The 25,988-nt window shown below is 25.2% G+C and overlaps 1 protein-coding gene across 2 annotated transcripts in view; it reads right to left on the reverse strand.

Moving 5' to 3' along the window:
* The window catches only part of LOC129984204 (protein lin-28 homolog), a 241,009-nt gene that overhangs the window by 162,445 nt on the left and 52,576 nt on the right, over window positions 1–25,988 (reverse strand). Inside the window, exon 1 of one of the 2 annotated variants that reach the window (XM_056094025.1) lies at window positions 977–1,098. The exons of the other annotated variant lie outside the window; for it this stretch is intronic. Within the exon in view, the coding sequence (XP_055950000.1) occupies window positions 977–1,016 (40 nt within the window). The 5' untranslated portion in view covers window positions 1,017–1,098. Of the gene's footprint in view, window positions 1–976; window positions 1,099–25,988 lie in introns of those variants that run through there. 2 annotated transcript variants of the gene reach the window in all.

The raw sequence follows: 25,988 nt of genomic DNA on the forward strand, positions 1-25,988 counted from the left end.
ATTTTAGCCAGAAAATTATTTACCGAATAGCTAGCACCATGCATCATCAAATAAAAAGCAACATGTTTGGTTTTCTTCATTGGTAGCAATCTAAAATAAGTTCCATAAAAATAAAATGTAGGAAGTATGCGTTTCAATTCCCTTAAAAATAGTTCTACTATTCTCGCAATAACAACCTTTTTATGAACATATATAACGCATAATATTGTAGAATTAATTACTTATTAAAATTGGATTAAAATTAAATATCGCGATTAAAATAAAATTCATATTAATATCGCGTGCCTTTAAATGAGATTTTATAGCGACGCAAACATGATATATAAAAGATAAATGCCTCTATTCTTTTTGTAGAATAGAAACTATTCGAAAACTATTCCTATATCAGATACTTCGTATGCATATAGGAAGTATCTGATTAAATCGGTAATTTAATCTTCGTATGTATCTGATAAATCCGATTTAATTTAATCTTCGTATGTATCTGATAAATCCTATTTAATTTAATCTTCGTATGTATACCGATGCATTAAATTAAATCGGTAAAATTTTATTTGTATTTTCTCGATGTTTACTCTGTATAGTTCCAGAATCTGGGAAGATTAAAACTACAATTTACATTTGAAATTAAGTAAGTATTTTTAATTTTCCCAAAGTTAAATATGGATTTGAAGTTGACTTAATTATGCAGAATTAAATTAAAATTTATCTCATCAATCGTTTATTTTAAATGGCAAAAATAACATAAAGCAAATTAAGGAAACATAGTTACGGAAATTTATAATCAAATAAATTCTTCATTCCTAATTTTTATGCATCTGCGTACGTATAAAATAGATTTGCATAAAAATACGAAGCATTAAATTAAATTAATCATTTCAGTTTTCATATCTCAAAAGTTACTGGTTTATCTATATAAATACCTGCTCTTTTATTTATTTATACAAAATTCTGCTCGAAAGATAAATACACATACCTGCTCCGTTCATAGCAGTGTCTGTAATGCACATCGTCATTCACTGGAGAAGAGATAGGAGCGACTGTACTGTCCGCGATGGTCAGCACGTGTGCCAGTGACCACTCTTGACCACAAATCCAAACCAAAGGCACGCGCTCCGTCCCATTATCCCATCCGTTGCTTCACTGGTTGCTACGGTAGCAACGCGCCCTGCCGGCCATCTTCGGAAACAGGGGGATGAATACCGCTCATCACTCGCATCCGAGATGTCGTTCCAGACGGCGCGTGCGGTACTTGGCAAGAATGTTTCGCTTACTTATTTTTTCTCCCCTTTTTTCTGCTTGTTTCATCTTCCCCTCCCACTTTTTAAAGCTTTTTTGTTTTTGTTTTTTTTGCTCTTTTATGATTTACGACGGAAGAGTTTTGCTTGAGATATGATAACTTTTTATTTTTATTATTTATTTTGAAATATTGCATTACAATTACCCGGAAAGCATATTCAGGAAAATATAAATTTTATAGCATACAATATTTGTACAGTAAAGTTTTTACTAGTATTGTATGAATTACAGTACTTGTGACAACTAGTGAAATATAATTTAAGTGACAATTAGTGAATCTAGTTCTAATGAATTGGATTTCAATTAAAGAAATGTAATTAGTGAAGTATAATTCTAATTTAATTGACAATTAGTGAATCTCACTAATTTGAAATCTCATTTAAAATGATATCTAATTTAAATACGAAAGATTAAATTTATTATATAAATTTTTGAAAGCAATTCATTGAGATTTTGTTCATGTATTTTCGAAAACAGAAAAAGAATTTTTTTTTTAATTTAGTGCTTTTAATGCTCATTCATTCTGATGAAGAATTTTTACAATAAAGGAATAAATAATAAGTTTATGTTTGAGATTGAGAGATACTTGTTCCATTTATATTTTAAAAAAAATATTAATGATGAAACAAAATAAATATAAAATACAAGATTTCACTAATAAAAATAACTCTCAAATAATTGAAGAAACTAAATTTTGAAATAAAATAATTTGACAAATATTTGGTAAAGCGAAAAGATAATAAGGTTATACATCATTTATATTTCTGAATCGCAACAAAAATTTCACAAAATTTTTTAAAAAGATCACAATTTTAATTTTTTTTTAAAAATTTAAAATATAAATAAATATTTTATAAAATATAAATGAACATCATTTTAGCCACCAAATTGTTTGTAAAGAATGAATTCGATTCTCATACATTTCAGAGAGAAGAAACTCGATTAAAATTTGCTTTTTGATGAAAAGCATGAATAAAGGCTTTGTGCTATTTTTAACTACATAAAAAAAATCTTTTTTGCAAGGAAAATTATAACCCTAAAATGCTTTTCAGCATGCATGATAACTTTAAAAAAAATTAAGATTACAAAATTAGAAATTACACGTAATAAGAAGAGTTATTAAATGATTTCATTATGTGTTAAAAGTGACATTTTAAAGTCTGATCACTCACATAACCACTATCCAAAAGAGACAACTATTTGTAAAAGAGCATTCCATCGCATAAAGTGATTTTCATAAACAGATATTTTAATGTTAACATAAAAAAAGTAAAAGAAGACTAGTAAAGTTTTTAAAAGTTGTCTTTCATGTGACCATAAGTAGCTCGCGATTTTAGGAATAAAATAATTCAAACGAAATTGATAGAAAAATTGTTATTAAAAGTCACTGGATTGATTTACAAAAAGCAGATAGAATTAGGCAATGCAGAATTTCTCATGAGGCTTGGATTTAATATTTAAAAAAAAGCAAGAAGACAAAAAGTAGACATGGTGCAATAAAATCCGAAACAAATGTCATTTTGTAATGCAATAACTTTTTATTTCAGGATAATTTATTTAAAAAAATAGCTATGGATTCTTTAATAAAAAAAATCAATAAAAAAGAAATCGAAAATAATCTTGACTATTCTTTTTTCTTCTTAGTAATATTTTTTATTTATTCAAGAATCTTACAGAATTTAAATAAGTTCTTTATGTATTATGGAAATTCAAAGGCAGTTATTTTACATGAATTATTTATATTATTCAAGCACATTTCAGTTTATAATCAATATATTCGCAATGCCCCAAAATTTTCTTATGCTCTCTTTTTTAAACCTTTTCCTCTAAATTTTGTAAAGAGGATAGAATATGAAATATATTTAAAGTTTACAGAATAGCAAATTTAAAAGTTTGATAAAAGGAATTACGAAGTGGTATTGAAAGTAATCAAATATTAAAAATTTAAGAATTTAAGATCATTAAACCTGGGAGCAAAATGGAAATAAAGACTTTAATGGCTGGGCTGTAAAGCTAATATCAAAGAGGAATCACAATAAATTATAAATTACATTTAAAATTGTTAATAAATAGTATTGTGGATTTCAATGCACAATTCTTTGAACAATAAAATTTTGTTACAGTTGTTATTTTCTTTGTAGCAGGAGTCAAAATAAGACCATTTAAGAATATGGTTTTATACTTTTTTCTTTAGCTTGTAAAAAATAAATATTAAATTAATTATTAATTACTTTTAAAAATATCAATTAATAACTTTTTAAATCATTTTCTCAATAAACATTCATAATTATTTAGAGATTGTTTTCCTGAATGAAATATGTATGTAAAAGAAAAATTGTGATAAATAATCGTTTACAATTTACCTAAAAAGAATGCAAATAATTTTCGAATCTATAACACATTCCTTCAAAACATATGTTCTACCGTTTATTTCAACCTATATTCAATACTTCAAAATTTCAAATTCGAACTTTTGCTTTCAGAAATGCACTTTTCGTTCCTAAATGAAAATATTCTATTAAGCAGTAATGAATATATTTCTAAGCTCTCTGCATACACTAATTTATGAATATGAATTCAAATCTCTTTTGACTTTAAATGAAAATCGAATTGAAATAAGCTTTAAGTTCGAACTTCTGTTAATAACAACAATTTGTAAATCATTTAAAACTACTAAGCGGTTAAAGAACTTTGTAATATCAATTAAAAAGACAAAGGAAAGTTGCCAGTAATCAACTTTTTTTTGTAGGTTTTTAAGTAATGCAAAAATATTATATTGTTTCTAATTATTTTTAGTCTTGAAAATACATTGTATCAAAATCTCTTTTCTGTTGTAAATGAGACTTTTCCATTTCACATTTTAAAACATTTGCAAAAACTGAAATGTGACAAATTTATTTTTGGAATTAAGATTATTTTTAATAATATTAGCAATATTTTTTATTAATATATTATTTGCTACCATTCTATAATTTTCTAGTATTTTAGACATATTGTTTGATTCCCAAGATTAACGGTTTAAAAATTCACTGTCGCTTTATGATATCGAATGAAAGCTTTTTTATGTTTGAAGCTAATTTAATTAAAACAACATTAAGAAACTAAAAGAGAAATACTAAAATTGATAAAATTTCCGTTATCCAGAGGAATTAAAGCGATTAACTAAGTCTAAACAATTTCATTTTTATAGTCAGAATGAATTAGAATTTATTCAAGAAAGAACGAATCTTGAGATTCGAAGATTATTTGGGCTGAAATCAAATTTTTCATTAAATTTAAATCTTTCTCACTTAATGTCTGAAATGTAGCTTTCATGCTTTTAAATTAGGTAAAGTTTTAGTCATTAACAACAGGAAAAATTCTTAGTTATTTTAACAATGTTATTTCCAAATTGCACAAGGAAATTAACTTTTAAGCTCTGAGTATTACCTTTAAACATCATACCAAATTTTGTTTTTTAAAATATTATGAGAATATAATTGAAACTGTAACAATTATTGTTGCCTATAGAATATATACTGAAAATGCTTTTAAATCAATTTATAGCATCCACGCTTTAGCACAAGTACCTACTGATGAAATGAATAGTAGCTACAAGTAATTTTGGTTTTGCTCGTAGGATTGGGAATCCAATACTTCATTCTTCAATGTTGAATTAAAAAGTCCTGGTTGAAAAGTAAAGTATTTAGCCTATATTTCAACTAAAGCCTAGTGTTGATAATTGGCCATACGTTATTAACAGTAAGCTATAATCAAACAAAATTAGTTTCAAAGTATTTTTCATTTGGATTATTCAAGAACTAGAAGTCGAAAACCTTTTAAAATTAAATTTAAAAAACAGTCACTGAATGATTAAGATAAAAGAATCTTACACATATGAAAGGGAAAAAAGGTTTGAAAGTGTAAAGAGAAAATTAAAAAAACAAATTTTCATTTGAAACAGAATTTTTTTTTTCATTGAAGATGAGAATTGGTTTTATTCTAAATTTGAAGAAAGAAAAAATTTCATTTGAAGAATTTTTTTCGGTATAAACATTAAGAAAAAAATTAAATTTTAAAAAATGCTGAAATAAAAAATCTTTATAGAACAGTTTTTCTTTCGAAAACGCGATTTTAATTTTCAGAGGCTTCAGAAGTTTTCATCATTTTTGGCGTTGTCATATTCATAGATGTCACTCTGTAAAGATCATACCTATCAGAAGTTTAAAAAAGGGAATAATTGTTAATAATATATATTTTTGAAATTTGTTTTCTTAGGTTCAGAGCAATACAGTTTTTCGAAATCATGCAATTTTTTTCTGATATTTTATGAACATACTGGTTATAAGTACTCAGTAATATGATTGTCATAATAACTCGATTATTTTAGTAACCCATTTTTTTTTGTATTTTCAAGATTTTTTTAGCAGAAAATCTGAAATCCAGAAGGAAACTACTTTAATTGTATTTTCTGATTTGTATTGATTTTTAACTTTTTTTTAAACAGAAAATAAGATTTCGTAATACATAATTTTTGATTGTTTATTAACGTATCACAAGTGAAGTACTTTGTAGTTAAAGGGCCTAGTATAATTCTTTAAAATTTTATGAAAATATTTTAGTAATAAGTGACTTACGTTGGAAACGAAATGTAAATTTTGCTCATTTCTTCATCTCTTTTAATGGATTTTTTTGCAAAGAAGATTCTTAATAAATAGAATCTATTTATGGTATATATTTTATTTCGGGTAAGAAGATCCAAAAAAAAAGAAAGAAAGAAATGTGAAAATAACAAATCTATTGTTTTGAATTACTAATATAACGGTAAAATATTAGTTTCTATTTAGCGCGGTATGAAACCTGAATAAATAAAGGTTTTTACATGCTTGTACAAAAACGACTTTTTTTGCTTGACTTTTGGAAAGCAGAAAAAAAATAACTCTAGGTTAAAGCCTTTCATGATTTAGCATTATATTTTATATTCCTTGTCTACGAATTAATATTATTGGTAAATGTCTATTTCAAAGTCTCCCAAAACAACTTGAAAGTTATAATCATTTGAAATTATTGGTATAAAAGCTTAAAAAGAAATATAACTAAACTACAAAATTTTTGTGTCCTTTGAACTAGTCTTTTAAGCATTAACTTACTATTTTTAATTACTAATCATATCTTTCAAAACTATTTGCAGATGAACGATTGACACTATTTTCTAAATTATATCTTTTTGTATTGCTATAAATTAATATTTCATAAATTTTTTGTTGAATTTCTACTTTTTTATTATAACAATTTATTCATATGCCATTATACAAATTGAAATAAAGCTATTCTAGACATATGGAAATATACTATTGCTGTTCCGAATCCGTTTATCTCATATGAATTTTTCTTCAGCCATTCTAGCTAAAGGAAAATTATAGTGTATCCAAGTTAAAATTTCAAAATAGAAATACAAAAAATATAAAAATATATTTTATTAAATAAATGGCTGATAATATCGGAAATAATTACTTAATTGTTGATTCTGGACGTTGAAATACTTAACATTTAAACAACGTTATGAATTATTTATACGAATAAATTAAGAAATGAAGAAAATTAATTTACGAATTTTATTTTGAACTTCATTATTAGTTATAATTATTAAAATATTTTATTATTTAATTAAAATTTATCTATTATTATTTAATGTATAAAATTAATTATCTGATTAATTATATAAGGGATTAATTTCATTTATCAGTTATATAATTAATCAGAAAGTGATTTATTTAATAAGAAGTCTAAAATTGAAAAGAAGCAAGTTTGAATCAGTATAAAGTTAATGCTCAAGACAAATTGTATTTTACACAGGAGTAATTTATCCATAATACTGATATTTTTTTTTTAACTTTTTGTATAATTAGAGTCAAAAATCAATATAAAATGGCCAACTGATAAGATAAAACCCATTGCTACTGACGTTGTAAATTTTTTATTCTTTGTGTAATTTTTGTGTTAAATGAGATGCTACATAAATGGGATACCAGAAATCAAAAGAAAATAATATTGTAGTGAATGAGATAAATAAGGAATAGTTGTATCAAGTTCGATGGCTTCTTCAAGATAAGAATAATGACCATTTTTTTCTGAACATTTAACAATTCTTTAGTATTAACTGACAGAAAAAGAGACGTCCAATATCTGCTGATCATATAAGATGACACACAAATAAAATAAGCAGTATCATTTCATAGAAATCATTTGCTTTTCATTTCATAGTTTCGTATTCCGAAAGAAGAAAACATCTATAATAATAATAATATCTTTAATATCTGTAAAGTATATTAAATAGAAGTTGTAACTTCTTATCTTTAAAACTGATTGGACGTGATATCGATATGCAAAAATTTTATTATATTTTTCAAATTTTTTATCATGAAATTAAACTGAAAAAGATTAAGAAAATTTAAGTAACTGAGAAGTTTGGAAAGCTTATTTCAATATGATTATATTTATGTCAAAATATCATAATATAAAAATGTCAGATAAATTTATTTTGCAAATTTATATGATAAATAATAGAAAATGCATGCAAAAATTTCTTATGATTCAATCAAACGATAAAAGCCACATAATATCTAATATATTATAAAGAGACTTCTCCAAAAAATTGTTAACATTTTCACAATTACTATGAAAAATGAAAAACAATCATTGAAGCTTCACAACACAAATAGAGATTTTTTTTTGTCAATAAAGGAACATAGTGGAAATATTCCTTTTCAGGAAATGCCAGTGTAATTGTAAATTTCATTGAACATATGAATTGATATTTGGGCATACTAATAGATATTTTAACATGTGGATTATGTCTAATCTTGTGATATCAATCGTTTATTTCATGTGTATTCCGCCTTCCCATAAAAAATGCTTCGGTCTTTCGAGCAGAGGTGATGGAGGGAGGAAGATGATTCTGGTCTTCTTTTTCGCTTGAATTGCCCAAACACAAGAATTGAGTTAGTTCCTAACTAAAATTAAATAATATATTAATTCTAATGGTAGCTATTGTTTTTATTAATTTGTATTACACGAAATTCTTTGTGTGTTATTAGCTTATTATGAAAAATATTATTCAAAATATGTGCACATATTTGGGATTGCTACGTAATATAAATTTTGCGAAATTATTATTGTTGTAATATTAATCTTTGATGTAATCTAATTGGTATATTTTATTGTATTTATAAAAATTAAATTGCAAATCACAAGCATCTTGAGTTCGAATTTTCCTAATCTTTAATTTTAATTTCGAGCTCAACAATGAGAAACAATACAGAATACTAACAAAATAAATAAGAAATAAGTAAAGCAGGAATTAAAGTAACGAAACTAAAAAAAAAAAATTATACTAATGAACAATATATTATTTATTTTGTCTAATTAAATATATTTTTGGAAAGTTTATCAAAGGATTAGTTTTTATGCATATTTAAATTCATAACATAAAATATTGAGAATTAATGCCTCTCCTTCAAACATTTAAAAAGAACTATTTTTAGATGTAGTCCTACTCCTTTAAAATAAAACTATCTTTAAAGTAGAAAATATTTAATAAAGGCACTTTTTGATGTATAAATCTGGCGTCATTCAATCCTCTTCATCCAGGTTGACGCCTCCTGAATACAACTCAATAATGTAAAAACGTAATTTTCACTAAGTGAATCATTTAGAGAAATTAAACGCCATGGAGTAGTTGAAGTTATCCTTCGTCCACCATTCTAAACGCTACGCATTTAATAAAGAGAACACGCGAAGCTCCATTCTAACCATCAATTTTCATTCTATGAAATATTATCATTATGAATGTTAATGTCCATAAAAGGTGTGAATCAACAGAAGAAGATATTGCAAATCTAACAGTGCGTGACAAGGTAAAATTATTATAGCTGAGTACATATTTCATAACATTGCCTAAAGTGTTTTCAATTGAGCAGTCGAAACATAATGATAGGATATTTGACATGTGGCGTTAAGCGAAGTGTGAAAGAAGAATTATTTTATAGATTAAGTTGTGAATACAATTTAACTGTTATTATTGTTACCATAATTGCAGAATTATACACGTCAAGTTCCGATAAAATCCAATGTGAGCAGAATGTGTTAAAGCAAAAATGAAATAATTTTATGGAAGACTGGAAACAATAATGATATTTAATATTCTGAAACATTACTGACAGTATGCAGGAAGACAAACGCTTCGTTCATTTATTATTAATCAAGAAGTTGAGTGAAAATTTTTGATACTTCAGATATGGCAAATAATTAATTGTTATAAAAATTGAAAAATAATACTTATTTTGGTCGAAAATATAGTAGATTAAAAATATTATTTCTATGTAACTTCATGTCTTTGGAAAGAAAAATAATTGAAGAATACACCAAGAGATATCTTTTTTGGAAATCTATAAAGCAGAGCATTTATCAATTTTTCTCTTTTATTTCTTACTAGTCACTTTTGATAGCCATCTTGTTCGTTCGGAATAATTTCTTTCCTAGTTTTATAATATTAATAGGAAATGCGTTTATTATTTCACCTAAATATTTGATAAGACTGCAAAATATAAATTTAATGCAATCGATCCATCACAAATTACTGCGTTTGCAAATTAAAAATAAAAAAAGAGTATATTATATTATTTAATAAAATCGAAACCGGAAATCTTACTTTTTAGTGAATAAACAAAGAAACCAATTTTTTAATCTTAATTTTAATATTGGTAGAAAACATGCGATTTATTTGTTTAATAAGAAAAACGTGTACCATATTAAATTTTTAAAAATGTTAAATTAATGCAGTGTTTACATTCGGCCAATTATAAGATGGCAAATAGGCAGCGCATGCGTAGAAAGAAACTGATTTATGTTTGCCACAACTTCATAAGATAGATTCAAGCTTTCCCTGCTTGGCTATAAATTGCTGTTTTGGCGTCTCTGAATTTTTCTTTTTCACTGCGTATAGTATTAAAATGATGCATTTTTACACAAAGAAACATGGTAAAATAAAACAAAAATTTAATATACCTAAATTTGGAAAAAAATGGGAAGAATGGCAAATAAAAGAAACACACACACACACACACACACACACACACACACACACACACACACACACACTTACACACACACACACACACACACACACACACACACACACACACACACACACACACACACACACACACACACACACACACACACACACACAACCTTGCATCAGAAAGAGCAAAGGACAGAAAGTGTCGGAATTAATCTACGATAAGTGATCAGTTTTTTTCACGCCAAAATACCCCGCAAAATTCTACAAACCCATGCCCAGTAAAAAAAAATACAATACAGTGGCTTGCAGCTCATTCGGTGGGATAACTACTTGCCATCGACCGAACAGCATTTTTCAGCCTTTCTATGCATGCACTGCCTATTTGGTATCTTATAACTGGCCTAGTGTAAACCTGGCGTAAGGAAAAAAATGCTGCAAAAATGTAATTGGTACCAATAAAGAGGTAGTAATTCGCTAGTTTAGAGTTTTTTTTAAATGTTTTATATTAGTTTAAAAATAATGCTTTTTAGATAAAATTTTGGTAAATAAAGCAGAGGAAAAACTCATTCTCAATTAATTTTTAGTTAATTTATACATTCATTAACTCGCATACTTCCCCTTTCCCTTGTCTTGAAGAATGCATGTAGTAAATTTCATCAAGATAGGCCATAAATTTAGATTTGTATAAAAATCATGTAAAAGAACATTCATCTTTATAAATTAAGATGTTATTCAACTAAAATATATATTATAAGTTTACTTTTCTTGTAAGGAAGACGACTTCTACAGATATGAAAAGGAGAAATTCACAAAAGTTGTTCCAGATTTAATTTTTGTAATTAAATTAATTTCGTAAAAAAATCTTTCAGATTTTTATGAAACCAAATTTTTCCGTGTATTAATAAATTGTTTTAAAGTTTTAATACTTAGAAATCATTTAATTTAAACCAAGTTATTTATTTTCGATTTTTCTCTTTTAGTATTTAAAAGTGTTTTTGAAGGTTTAAATCAATTTATATCTCTGACATCTCATTAAATCTAAAATATTTTATGTTTTATATCCTTTGTCATTTTAATTGCAATTCGCCGCTTGTCTTTAAATTAAAAAAAAATTTATAATAAAAACTTATTAAGTTAAAAGAAATTATCTCTCTTTTTATAAGTTTAAATAGAATAGAATAAGTTTAGCACTGAGAATCATTAAACAGGCAGATTTCAAATTAAATCTAAAAAAGAGACATAAAACAAGTTATAGGTATACAAAATAATGAGACTATAAACATGAGATACTTGATTTGTGCAATTTTGGAAGATAAAAAGATTTGTGTGCTTGTTGATCAATTCGTCTTTAAAAAATTTATTAAAATGAGTTTATTTTGATGAAGAAAATTTTCAGAAGAATGTGTACAAATAACTACTTTTTCCATTAGATCTGATTTTAAAAATTCCAATTTTTCTACAAAAGGGTATTTTGAAATTGTTTAAAATATCGGAATGAATAGACAGCAAAACAGAAAAGAGGAAATTTGTTATGTCCCCATATCTTAAAACTGTGTTATTTTAATGCTGAAAAAAAAATAAGTAATTTGCTTTGTATATTTATTTGATATAATATGAACATAATGTATTTAATATGTTTTTCAATTAAATTTTGTAGCAAAAAGAAGCAATAAATTATAACATTTCTCTCAAAATAGTACGACCGATACCCATAAATAATTTTTATATATATTGAAATTTATTTGAACGAAGAACAAGAAAATATAAAATTTGCAATAAAGTATATGAAGATTAATCTTTTATAATTGCATGATGAATATATTTCTTATAAATTTCAGTTAGTGCAACATTTTCTTAAGGGGTAAGTATGAGGAATATGATCTTAGTTCTAAACCGTTTGATACAAGAGGATGTTGAAATGTTTATGTCAGTTATCTTTAGACAAATATTCTTGTTCAAATCAATATAAATGGCATGTTTTTACAATCTTTTATTTAACTTCTCCTGTTACATGTTTCCAAATGCGGAATTTAAAAAATGTCTTTTCCCTTATTTTCAGATCTCCAAACTTTTTACACGATTTTATTACTTTCAGAACTTAATTAGTTTAATTATATTTTTATTCGATACTAGCCGCCTTTGGCGACCAGCCGGTTCGCCAATCTTAATGTTCGTTAAAATTTTAATAATTAAATATTTTATGCAATTTCTACTTTAATAGCTTCTTCATCAAAATATTTTAAAACTTCAAATTTTGATTATCATATAATTTATTCATAATATTATAAAGGCCTTCAGTCATAACGTAATATGTATCTCTCTCATTTTCTGTTAGCACCCGTAGAATTTATGCTTTAAATTAAAGTGGAAAGAATTTATCTTCAATTAATATAATAATATTTTTTACTGAAACAAAGCATTTTTTTATAATCTGATTACTGAAAATAGAGTCACTCAGCGTTTAAACTTTATGGGCACTAAAGAATATTTTTTTAAATTTATGTAATATCTCAAGAGTTGGTCAACAAAATTTTCTTAGATTCATTATGAGCAGATCGATTCATTAACAATGTTTAAATTTAAATGCATCAAACATTAAGAAAATAAGCAGAACCGATTGAAATAATCCGCCGAAAAATTTTAACCCTAGCCTCATTACTGTTGGGAGAAAAAAACAACGGAAGCCTTTCTCGTTTGGCGCTGGGGATAATGGAAGATTTTTTTGGCGGAAAAGTTGGCGGTGGGGAAAATGGAAGATTCTTTTGGCGGGAAAGTTAGTTTTTAATTAATAATTAAAATTCTAATTAAAATTTCAAAAAAAGGGACCCCAGGTGCACATTCCCGACCTCTAAGGTATACATGTACCAAATTTGATAGCTGTATGTCAAATGACCTGGCCTGTAGAGCGCCAACACACACACACACACACACACACACACACATTGAGCTTTATTATAAGTATAGATGAATAGCATCACCCGTTAAAGCAGTTGATAAAAAAAATTCAGTATTTTATAGTATTTATAATAAATGATTATAAATTAAAGCTCACAGAACAGAAATGACTAAAGAAAAAAAATGTGCTTTTTAATTTATCTATTAAAGTGGTTTTTACAAACATATTTAAATTTACTGAAGTTTATTCTCAAAATTACTTATGAAATTTTTTTTTAAAAAAAATGAACATTTTACTGAATTTTTTTTAAATGAATGAAAATTAAGAATAAATTTCACCATTGAACTGTGCATTCTAGGAAATTATGATACAATTTTTGGGGTATTTTTTTAACTTAAAAAAACTAAGTATTGTAAGTAATTTACAAAATTCAGAACAAACTTAACAATTAGTGAAATTTCAGCTCATTTTCAAATTTTTATAGTAAGAAATAAGTCCATTAAATGAGAATATCAAGTGCTATCAGAAATCCATATGTTTAGAATAATAAATAAAATTTTGTATTTTGAATTTCTAAAATCAGCTATTTACATAATTTATCGCTTAAAACTATTTCACTCAAATATTAATTTTCAAAACACTTTTTTTATTAAATAAAATAAGCATTAATTTTTCCCAAAATATTCTGTATCATATCTAAAAAAATTATCTCATTTAAGCAAAATTAAAGAAATGATATATGTTATAACCTAGATTGGAAAACAACTAACAATATTGAAAATTATTCCGAGATTTTTACATAATTTTAAACACAAAATACTTGTTAGTACAAAAATATATTTAGCAAGAAATGCATTAGAAATTGCTATTTGAGAAAAGTAATATCTTTTATTTTTCTTTTTTCTCAGAATGATATAAAATCTTTTCCTTATAGCCGATGCTTTTGTTTTAGAAAGTGAATTAATTTCTATACTAATAAATAGGTATAAAGCTGCTAGATCTATTAAAACTACAAATTCTGTGCAGAACTTGGCATATAGTGAAAAGTCTGTTTGTTGAAACAAGTTTTTAACGAATAGATATAATTCAACCAAAATAATATTAATAATAAAACTATTTTACAAAAATATTTCCGCTGAACCTAGAACCAATATCTAGTTTTAGTGAATCAAGAAAGTTTCATAAAGGTATTTGTTCAGCAATGTGTAACTATTTATAATTTCCTGAAAAATGTCTTTATCTTCGATAATTTGAACTAGATTTATTTTTATCTAGTTTGCAAGACGATTAAAATAAACGACAGAAATAAAAATTCACATTTGCAAATATTTAGGAATAACAGATATTTAATAGAAAGATTATGCATATCCAATGTTATAAATTTAATCGATGCCATACCAAAACGCTTTTTTTAGTTCAAAAAGCATATATTCAGCTGTAATTAAAAATTGGATACAAATTTCATGAATTAAGTTTTCAATTTTGCTTTATTTAATAAATCATTTAAGGACTAATAGTTTTGCAAGTCTTTAAAAAGTAAAATATTAGATAAATTATAAAATATTGAAACAATGTCAATTAAAGTTAAATTTATTAAAGACTACATGATTTTGTTGAACAATATTGTATGATTTTGTTGGAAAATATTTATGGATTCTAAATCCTATACAAAGTATATTAAGCTAAATTATTTTTCATATTCAATATTGCGTATATATTCAATATATTTCATATTCAATATATTCAAACATTGCGTCAACAAATTACACTTTAATGAACTAAATATAAGTCGGAAATTAATTTAAGATTAGCTAGTATACTGTACAAATTTATCTAAGTACTTTAAAATAATTACAAATAGGCTTTTATGAAATTGAAAAATTACAGTCTAAGTCCCTGATTATTCTTGAGTTTTTGTATTAATCTTTATATCCTGTTCTTCAAACAATATTGATAATGTCAGATTGTTAACCATTTTTATATTCGCACATACGTAAATTCAGCAATGAAATTTAACTTTTTTAATTCATATAAAAACGGATTGGAAGTTTTATCAAGCCAGAACACAAGTCATGATAATTAACAATTATAAAAGGCTTAATTTTTTTTTTACTTCAGCGCTTGAAGACAGTTTTTATAAATATAGCTCACTTAGCAAAAACATTTGGCTGATGTTCATTTTTGCATTGTCATTAGTTTAAAACTTGTGAGCTTGCTCCTGTTTCATGAAAAGTAGTTTCCTTCAGGTCAAACTTTCAAGGTCAATTGAAAATTATTTATAAATTTTTCGATGCTTTTTAATACCTTAGAAATGAAATCTTGATAATAATAGTTATATGCCTTTTCCTGAAATTTAAAATATTTTTCGATGACTTTTAAAAACAGTAAACAAATAAAAATTCAGTTTACTACTTACAGAGAAGTACTTTAAAAGCGGCTTAGCGTATTGCATCAATACAGCGTGCATAATTGTTACCAAATAAATAAATCACTCCAAAACATTAAACAAAAACACGAGAATTTTCTCTTAACTCAAAAACCAAGAAACCGATCTTAGCATAGTTGAGCTATCTCCAATATCTCGCGGAAGCTTTTAAAAGCGCTAGTTTGGGGGCGGGTCGACAAAAGGTTCCATGCCGCTGCAGAAAATGCTCGGATATTAGTATATTTAGCCTCGCTTTCTGCTACCTTCCCGAGCCGATGGGGAAGAAAGTTCATTATTAACCACAACTAATGTGGAGAATCCAGTCGGCGCGGTGAGAATCAAAGCGAAAAGAAGATGAGCAAACGAAAAAGAAAGGAAGAGCGGGGCTATAGAATTACGGAAGAACGATTTCCCGCTACCACAGAACCAGAAATCGGACGCGGAACTGAACAGCGATGTAAAGTAGGTAAAGACAGAAGCTCGACACTGGAGGGGGAAATGAGAAGGGTGCATGGGGCGTTTTTCTTTCTTTCTTTTCCTGTTCCAGAATCATTTGTAATTAAGACATATTAATGGTTGGGCTCTTAAGAGAGCAAATGCAACAAGTATAAATGGTTATCCTGTTGCTCTTGTTTTTCTTTCTTTCTATGGCTCAGCGCAGCTCTTCTCGGGCTTTTGCATTTAAGTATTAATTTTTCGTACCAGTTTTAAGTGCGTCTTTTCAAATGACTTATGGAGAGTTTCTTTTTTTTTTTTAAATTTATCAATAATTTCTGGAATTTTAGTGTTAAAATACTTTTACATAATTTAAATGCATCAATTAATTATAATAGTTGGCATTCTATTTTTATATTGACAGCATGGAATTTTCTTATTATAATCTCATTCAAAGCTTTTCGTAGTTTTTTTTTTTTTTTTCATTTTATGTTTCTAAACTTTTTCATTTTTTGTTTCATTCATGAGAAAGCCTGTCTGACAGATTATAGCTCTTACGAAATCAAATGAACAATTTCTAAATAACTTCACTGAGATAGCTTATTAACTTAGAATTGGAATTATGAAAGGCTTTATTTGTTATAAACTTCTTTATGAAATTCTGAAGTTCAGCTTTAAAAAATTATTTATCATAATGACTATAGAACTTAAAATAAGCCTGTGTTTTGCTATTTTGCAGCTTTTTGGGAATTAGAGAATTTTAATTTTTTTAATGCAATGAACAAGGGGCATAGTGTTCAGAAGTTGTTGTTGCAACTTTCCAAGTAATAAATAAAAATTTGTACAATGCATAGTTTAAAAATCAAAGCAGCTTAGCACTTTATTTGATAATTGTCAAAAAATGATCAAACGTAATTTTGGAAATAATTAAGCAATATATATATATATATATATATATATATATATATATATATATATATATATATATATATATATATATATAATTTGCTATTTCTAAATAAATGTATTGTGTACTTTTTTTAATTTAATATTTGGCTACAACATGAAGACATTTCTTTTGATTTAGGAAGGAAAAGTATCTGTCAAAATAATTTTTTGATGAGATGTTCTTGTATTATATTTAGATTTACATAATGGATGTTCTGAAAGAAATAATCTTTGAAATCGCAGTTTATGCCCATTTTCTTTTGGACGATTCTTCTATGTTAATTTTATTTCACTGATAATTGTTATATTTCTATAGCAAACTCTATGCTTTTTCAGAAATTGTATTTTTAAACTGATAACTGTATTTTTACTTTGACCTTTATTAATAAATATTTTGAAATTAACAACTCTACCTACATTTTTTTCTAACATTTTCTGAATTTTTTTACCTTTTTTTCTAGTATTTAGTACTGGTTTTTTGGTACAAGTAATATAAAGGCTTTCTTAATTATTTTAAAATTATTAATTTAAGTAATTTCTGAAAATTTATCTGTACTTTGAAAAGCATTACTCTCTATTCATATTTACTTCTAAATTACGCTTAATATTTTCCACGTGGAGTCTGTTAAATGCTTCAAAAACTTATTCTAACTAGTTAGCACATAAAATAGAGTTATAATTATCTCTAAAAACGTATTATTGTTTGAAACAATTTGTAATTTTTAAGCACTGATCTAAATTCAATTTGAAGAGAAAAAAACTAACATTTATTCTAAAAGTAAACATAAAATAACATAAAAATGTAAAAGATAGTTTAAATTATTATTCAGGATAAGAAGAATGGCAAACCTTGTGCAACACTAATACTAAAGCAAGATATTTTTAAAACTATAGAGAAATTCACAACTATAGCATTATGTATTTTTAAGAATAAATGATACATTTTTGAAAAGGTCAAGATTGAATTACATAGAATAATTTTTAAAAATCTACCTTCTACAAAAAGTGATGCACAGTTTTAAATGATAATTTACAGGTGCTTAGAATCATATAGCGGATTTGTTTCTAAGAAAGTGTTTGAGTGAAAAAAAAATTATAAATAGTATAAAAGAATGCAACATGGTTTTATAAAGGTGCAAAGCCTTTTTGTTTAAAAATACTTGGAAAGAACGTGAAATAAGATATAGTTTTCGCTGAAATAATTAAAAATCAGTTTTAGAAAGACATTTTGTTTATTTTCAAAATGTGAAGGGAAGAGAAGATAGAAATGCTCTAAATTAAGTTTTAAAGATATAGGTAATAATAAAATACCTGTAAAGTAAAGCACGCAGTAAAATTTAGACATCACTTAGAATCTTCAGGAATTTTCTTCAAACAACTTTAAATAATGTTGCTTCTAAATTTTCAATAGTTTAAAGAATACTGATAAAATAAAGGGACAGAAAACTTTGTTCCACGGGCATCTAATTTTGCGATTTCAAAATATTGAGAAATGAATAAATGAAAGTAAGCTTTATTTAGGTTAGATGTGAACTTATAATAGTTTCTAAAATACGAAGTTATTCAACAATGGCGCATCAACTTCTCTTTTTATAAACCGTAATTCAAGCCAAAAAAAGAAGGTCGTCTCGCTTGGTACATAGTCAGCGACGCTTAATAAACAGTTAGCTCATTTTAACGCTCTGTCCTAAAAGCTATTCTAACTCCTTTTTCTCCACAAAATTGCGAGTTCTTTTCGTTAATCTCTACGGCTATGGATGACGCACTTAGAAGGAGGTATACTATATACTTGCTTTTTCCAAGACATTTTTTTTCCTTCTCTTCAAACGGTGGAACCTAAATACTTCCAACAAAATGGAAGGAAACCAAAAGCCGGCAACTATATAATCCAAAAAAGAAGAAAAAAAGTAACACAATAATAAAACAGAAGAAAGCGAAAACAAAAATGGTGTCGAAATTCTTTCTACTGAACTGCACCCCAACAAATTACTCGATTCTGGATTCTTCCAAAAACTTCGGGACCAAGAAGAAAAAAAAAGTATAATAGTGATAAAAGAAAAAAAAAAGACACCTTCGTTTATACCAGAGGCCTGGATAGGCAGGCAGGGGTGTGTGAGGTGGTTTGAGATTGGAAATATTTCTCGGCTACACATACTTCCGTTGCAATGAAGTGCAGTACATTATAAGCGGAGGGTGATTTCTAGCAACTTAATGGTATTGTTTTCTGCTTTCCGCTGCATTACGCCATTGAAAGGAATGAAAATGATCTCCGAAGTTATGAGAAGATGCTTAGTCGGGTGTTTTTCCAAGCGCTCGCTTTCCTCCACCGCGATTATACGGTTAAACCGTCGCATCGATTCGCATTACACGGAATCGCATTAATTTCGGAGGGATCAGAGTTCACTAAATGTGACGCTGATAGCGAGTCATTTTCCCAATGATTCGCAAAACTGCAAAAATAAAAGCACAAGAACACCATTTTTTATGTCTAAATGAGAAGTTTTATAATATAACTTTTTTTAACTGTTTTAAATAAAATTCTAATGGTTTAAATATAATTCTAAAGGTTTTAATTTTTTTTAGATTTCAGGACTTTCTCAATGTAATGACTAAAATTCTATAATGGCATTTGTAGATTTTGATAGATGTATTTGCCAATAATATTTGGTAATTAATTTTTTAAAGACTTTTACAAATGGTTAACATTTTTTTAACCTCACTTAGGACAGTGAAGCAAGATTTTAATTCGCCTATAGCTTTTTCAGTATGATTTTTTTAAGGGAATTATTTTATTTAAAGAGATTCAAAATTTTTCCAAGTAATTGAAAGTAACTTTTTTTTTCTGAGCATGCAAGAATAGTGAAAATCAACCATTATTAGAAAAAGATATCTTTAAACATAGATTTTTTTTTTCTCAAATGTTCTCAAAAAAAGAAAATAAATAAACGATGCATATCATAGAAAAATTTATTTTAATACATTTTTATTTAATGCAATAATTCTCTTTAATCCTACTGCTTACACTTAACATTCTTTATCATTCTCACTTATCTAAGTTGAAAGCCACAACAAAGAAGATGACAGAAAAGAATAAAAGAAATCACACTCACACGTGTTCCCACTTATTTAAATAACAAGCTGATACAATGCAAGCCGCCAGGAAATGTCAAAAAGAAGACATTTACTCAGAATAACGGACAGCAAGAAACAGTTGGCAAGGAGAAAAATAAATCCTAAAGATTAAATCCAACTTGATACCTGTGTTAATCCAATGTGTCAGCTTTTTATGTGAATACAAAAGAAAGCGGCAGCAGTTTAAGAGGAGTTTTACCGAAGGATTCAAATGAATACTATTTACAAACAATAAAGAACATTAAGAGGTTGTATGGTTGATATAAAAATATTTGTATTTAATACTATTAACCATTAGACATTTCATCCTTATTTAATATTTATTATTTATGTTTTATTTAATAATGTTATTTATAATAAAATGGTACCATTTATATTCAAATAAAAAGATATTAAAAGGAATGTTTTAAATTGCACAAAAATATTTGTAATGAAAAATCTAGTTTCAGCCAAAAACATACTGTGCCAACCGAAATGCTCTAAGCAAATAAAATATCTATTCAAATCATTCATTTAAATAAAATGTATTTATGAAAAATAAAATATATGAAAAATAATATATATTTATGAAAAAATATCTGAAGAATAAAATATATTTAAGTAAAATTCTATAAGCAAGACAACAAGATTTAAATTTGTTTTGTAATTACCATATAAGGTAAAATGGAGTAAAATGAAAATGAAATTGACTATTTTCAACTTTCGAAAATTATATTTCTTAAATTAGTTAAATATTTGCAGCTTTTTGGATTAAAATTTATATTATACTATCTTAGATTATATAGCCTACTTTTACACTACATAAAGCTTCCTTAGGCATAGAATTATGCTTCTTTGGAATTAGAGACAACAATGCATCATCAAATTTTCTAGAACTTTAAATGACAAAAATTGTAAAGTAAAGTAAATTTAAAATCTATATAGACAGTGTCGAACATAAAATTAAAATTATGCTTTTTCGTATTAAAGAAATTATTCTAAATAAAAAAATAATTAAAAATATTATTGATGATACAAAAATACAGAGTAAATGTAAAAATATACTGACATTTTGTCATGTTAAATGAAATAATTTTCTATAGATTTAGCATTAGTATGGTATTAGTGAAATTTATAGATTTAGTATGAGGTATACTATTCGATTTACCTCGTCTGTTCATTTTATTCACTTTGCCTTATTCTAGATTTTAATGAGTAGTTAATAATTTTCTTTCTGATATCTATTGATTAAGTTCTTTGTTCTATAATTTTCGCATTCTTCACACATTTTGTGATTTTTACTTTGATCAGCAGAATTTTGATAACAGAAAGGTTTCCTGCATTTTAGTACACCAGTATCCTCAGAGGATTATACTTTAAATGTTTTTTAAAAGTTTCCTTTTATTATATTTTATATTTTGTCTTTTATACAAAGCACAATCCATTTTTTTAAAATCTTTTACATTCTTATAATAATTTTCACTCGAATTCACTGCCCTTGCATTAAATCAAAACTAAATAAAAATGAAGTAATTCATTGATAATTAAGTTTTGTAAATTTTAAAATATTTTAATCTTATAAAGAAACCATAATTTTATAAAGTTCCAAAACTCGAATGTATTTGGAAATGAGGAAGAAATCAATAACAAAATATCATCTTTAAAACATGCAATAAGTTAAATACCAATTTTAAAAAGATCATCTGCTGAACATTGATATATAAATTTAATACACTAATTTTCATATTGGAAAATGATATTAAAAACTACTGTTTTCCTAGTAGAAAATTATTATTTATTTAAATTTATAATTTAATCAAATTTATTGTGAGAAATCAAATGAGTTATATTATACATTTAGTTAGAGAATTTTAAAATCTAACGTTTGCGGTTAATATATTGTTTAAAATTAAATAGAATTTTGTATCCCCAATGCCAATTACAATCAAAAATAAGTATAAAAATTAATAAAATTTAAGAAAAATTATTAATAAAACTATAAGTTACTCTTATTCAATGGAATCATAACATAAAAAATAGAATAAAATTGTTTTACCTTAAGTAAATTCTGATTCAATTCCTCCAAATATTATGGAATCATTTTCAGTTTCATTTGTAATTTTTCTTACCATAATGAAGAAAAAATTTAATCGTTATCTCACATAAAGTAATTGACAAAATATAAATATTTTTCTTTCATAATTCATCAGCCTTTTTCTTTGATAATCACTAAATTTCACTGTCAGAAACGGATCATATTCTTTCTAATACACAAATTAACATTCTAATTACATTTCCTTTAAAGAAAATGGAATTTTCAAATCGAAAGTCGTTTGAAGTTAAGTTGAGTAATTTGTATTTTTGCTGTAAAAAATTAAATTTGAAATATCGTTTGCATTTAATTTAGATCTGAGAAAGTAGCTTTTATCAAATATTTTCTAAAAAATAAAATGATTAAAATAACCATTAAATATTAAATGAAATTTTGTAGCTTTGCTAATAGAATTCTTTATAAATATATTTTATCCCTCATTTGTTTTATTTTTCATAAATATATACTCATAATAAATTTCATTTAAATGATTAATTGGAGTATGTGTTTTATTTTTATGACTTTTCTGTGTGAGTGGCAACAAAAATAAATAAAATATTTTTTTTTGTTTCTAAAGCAGTTCTAAATCAGGAATTTGGTCTTATTTTTTTGTTTTGTTTTTTTATAGATAGCAGGATATTATTGTAATTTATGTTTCAATTTAAAATGCAAACAATTATATTATCAGTTTCCCTAAGTGATTAAATTCATCTTCAAAGAATTAAATGTATCATGATTAAAAACAAAACTATAAAAAAAACGAAAATTCACATTTTATTTCCACTTATTAATTAATTTTTGAAGGAAAATAGAATGAAATAACAATTTTATATCGAATATTTCTCTGTAAAAAGACTAGAAAAGTGCTTTCAAATAAAAAACAAATTAATTTTTTTTTATCCTTTTATAAAAACAAAATAAATATAAATCTTCTTTTTCTATTTATTTACAAAATTTTTCATTGAATTCTCATTTTCCAACTTTTTCTGTTCTCGTTTATACAATTCTAAAAAAAATTTATTATCATATTCGCTTTTGCTTACTTATTGACATACTGGCCAAATCCAATATAATTCTCATATCTTTATTTATTATTTAGAATTGTAATTTTTTTCCCTTGGAAAATAATGTTCTTTATATAAACCTTTAAGGCCTTTTTTTTAAATTGCAGAACTGATTCAAGTAAAGTACTTTTAAATTAGGCATTTTAAACTAAAAATATTCTGCGGGAAAATTATATAATTCTTCAAAGATTCTATTTTTAAAAATAAGCCCTATGCGAAAAATAAATTTATATTCTATCGATTCTTTACGTGAAATCTCAAAAAGCAAATTGATGCATTGATAGATTATTTTCAATTCAAAATTATATGAATTATTATTGTTATTATTGTTTTAAACAAATGAGAAATATTTTAAGTAAATTTCATATTAACCTGTTTGTGACATCTTTTTAGATATATTTTATGACATTTTGCGATATAATGGCTTCCTTTTGAAAATAAATGGATAAAAAAATAAACTAACAAAATATATTTAGAATATACCGTGGAAACATACATGATGTCGTAAACGAAATTAGACAGAAGTTTATATAATATAATCGGCCTGGAAGTGATTTTTGTGATGAAGAAAAATTTCTAATAAATAAACTATTAGCTATCTTCAAAAGTGCATTAACAAATATTAATAAGTTACATTAGAATTTGATTCAGTATCATGCATACATTAAGCCTTAATGAAAAAAATATAATTTTTTTTCAATGCAATGAATTTTGTGAATTATTGCGCTGATATATGCAAACATCATTCGGAATGAAAGCGCGTTTTTTTAATTCATAAAAGCATAGTTACATAATTAATTAAAAAAATTTTTTATTAAAAGTTTCCTTTTAATTTTTGCATTTTTGAGCAAGATTTGAAATATACTACAATAAATGCTTATAGTAATGGTTAAAGTTATCGCATATCAAATCAATTGTTGAAAACAACCGAGTGTAAACGTCTTACGCCAGGAAATAAAAATTTGTTTAATATTAGTAACAGTATCATAAAAAATCCCAGCACAAACCTTTTTAATGCATATAAAATTCTCAATACCAAAAAATCTGTTATTCAAAATATTATTATGCATACAAAATCTTCTTATCATATACAAAATTATTTTTAACGTAGGAGATATTTTAATATAAAAATATTAAAAACATATTTTTTATATAAAATTATTATATTTTTATATAGATAATATATTTTTTTGTATAAAATAATCTTTCTATAGTTTGTAGCTTTAGTTTTAATTAAAATTTTAAAAAATGCATTGTACCATTGGATTTTAATATCTTTTGAAAAATTACAGATTGGGCTAAACTTTATTTTAAAACAACAGAAAGTTAATTTTTCAATAAGTTACGATTAATTTATGAAGAATAACACAAAATTTAATTAAAAAATTTGATTGACAACTTAAAAATGTATTTAATATAGAATAGGGAAGCAGCTATTTTCAGAGAAAATCTGAATTTTCATCGATCATTAATAATAAGAAATCCTATTTTAAATCCATTTTTAAGAAAAAAGGAAATTTCTAAACAATTTTTTAGTTAAAAAGACATCTTTCAATATGTAAAAGGAAAAGAAAAATTAAAAAAAAATTCTGTATTTTGGTTTTTGACTGTTTATAATTCTGTTTATTGAAAAAATGTTGGGCACTGCAATGCTGTTTGCTAACGCAATGAGAGACACAAAAATAGTCTTAAATTAATCCTTTAAGTAATTGGCCCAAAATCCACCATTAAGGCTTATAATATTTGTGAGAAAATGTGACAATGAGAAATGAGTGACAAACAAATCGATTTGCATTTCAGTTTTATTTAAAGAGTTTCAGCTTTATTTATTATTTTTTTTATCTCAAGTAATAAATAAGTTTCAAATTTTTAATATTTTTTGAGTTCATTTGTATGTAATTGTAATAATAAACTACTGTTACATCTTGTAAACTGTTAGTGTAATATAAATTTAATCTAAATGTATACTGTTTATTTAAAATTGTGAATATATAAATAAATAATATAGTTTTATTTTCCTCTGATCTACTTTTTAAAAAATTAATATTTGCATTATATTAAGGATATAAGTAAATTTTGAAAATGGTGGGTTTTTAATCGAAAGCAATTTCTCCTTGGTTTTCTATTATATTTCCATATAACAATGGAATTTACAACAAATAATCAAAATTATTTTTAAACATTTTTGATTAAAAATAATAAAAATTATAAAAAATCATTTTTCGCTTATAGCACATAAATTTTATCTTTTGATTTCGCTATTTGAAGGATTTACACCTATTGCTATGAAATTTGTTGTCTGAAAAATCTTTTTTCTTTGTTTTAAATTAAAAAAATATATATTAAGCAACACATTTGATAAAAGAGTAATTTTCTTTTTTAGTTCCCGAATAAATTATTTAAATTCATTTCTTATTATGAATCATAATAAAGCGCTCAACTAGCGTATTAGTTATGTATTCAGAAATGTGAATCTTTTATGTTTGATTTTATACCACGAAGAAAAAAAAATCAAGAATATATTTCAGAAAATTACATCATAATAAAGGATTTGACAGAAATCGAAAATTTGTTTGCAAAGGTCTAGTGTTAAATTTCCACAACTTAGATGATTGCGTCTTCTTTTTATAATATACATAAACGGACAAAGTTTTTTA

This window comes from Argiope bruennichi, chromosome 9 (genome assembly GCF_947563725.1).
Source record: "Argiope bruennichi chromosome 9, qqArgBrue1.1, whole genome shotgun sequence".
Taxonomy (NCBI): Eukaryota; Metazoa; Arthropoda; class Arachnida; order Araneae; family Araneidae; genus Argiope; species Argiope bruennichi.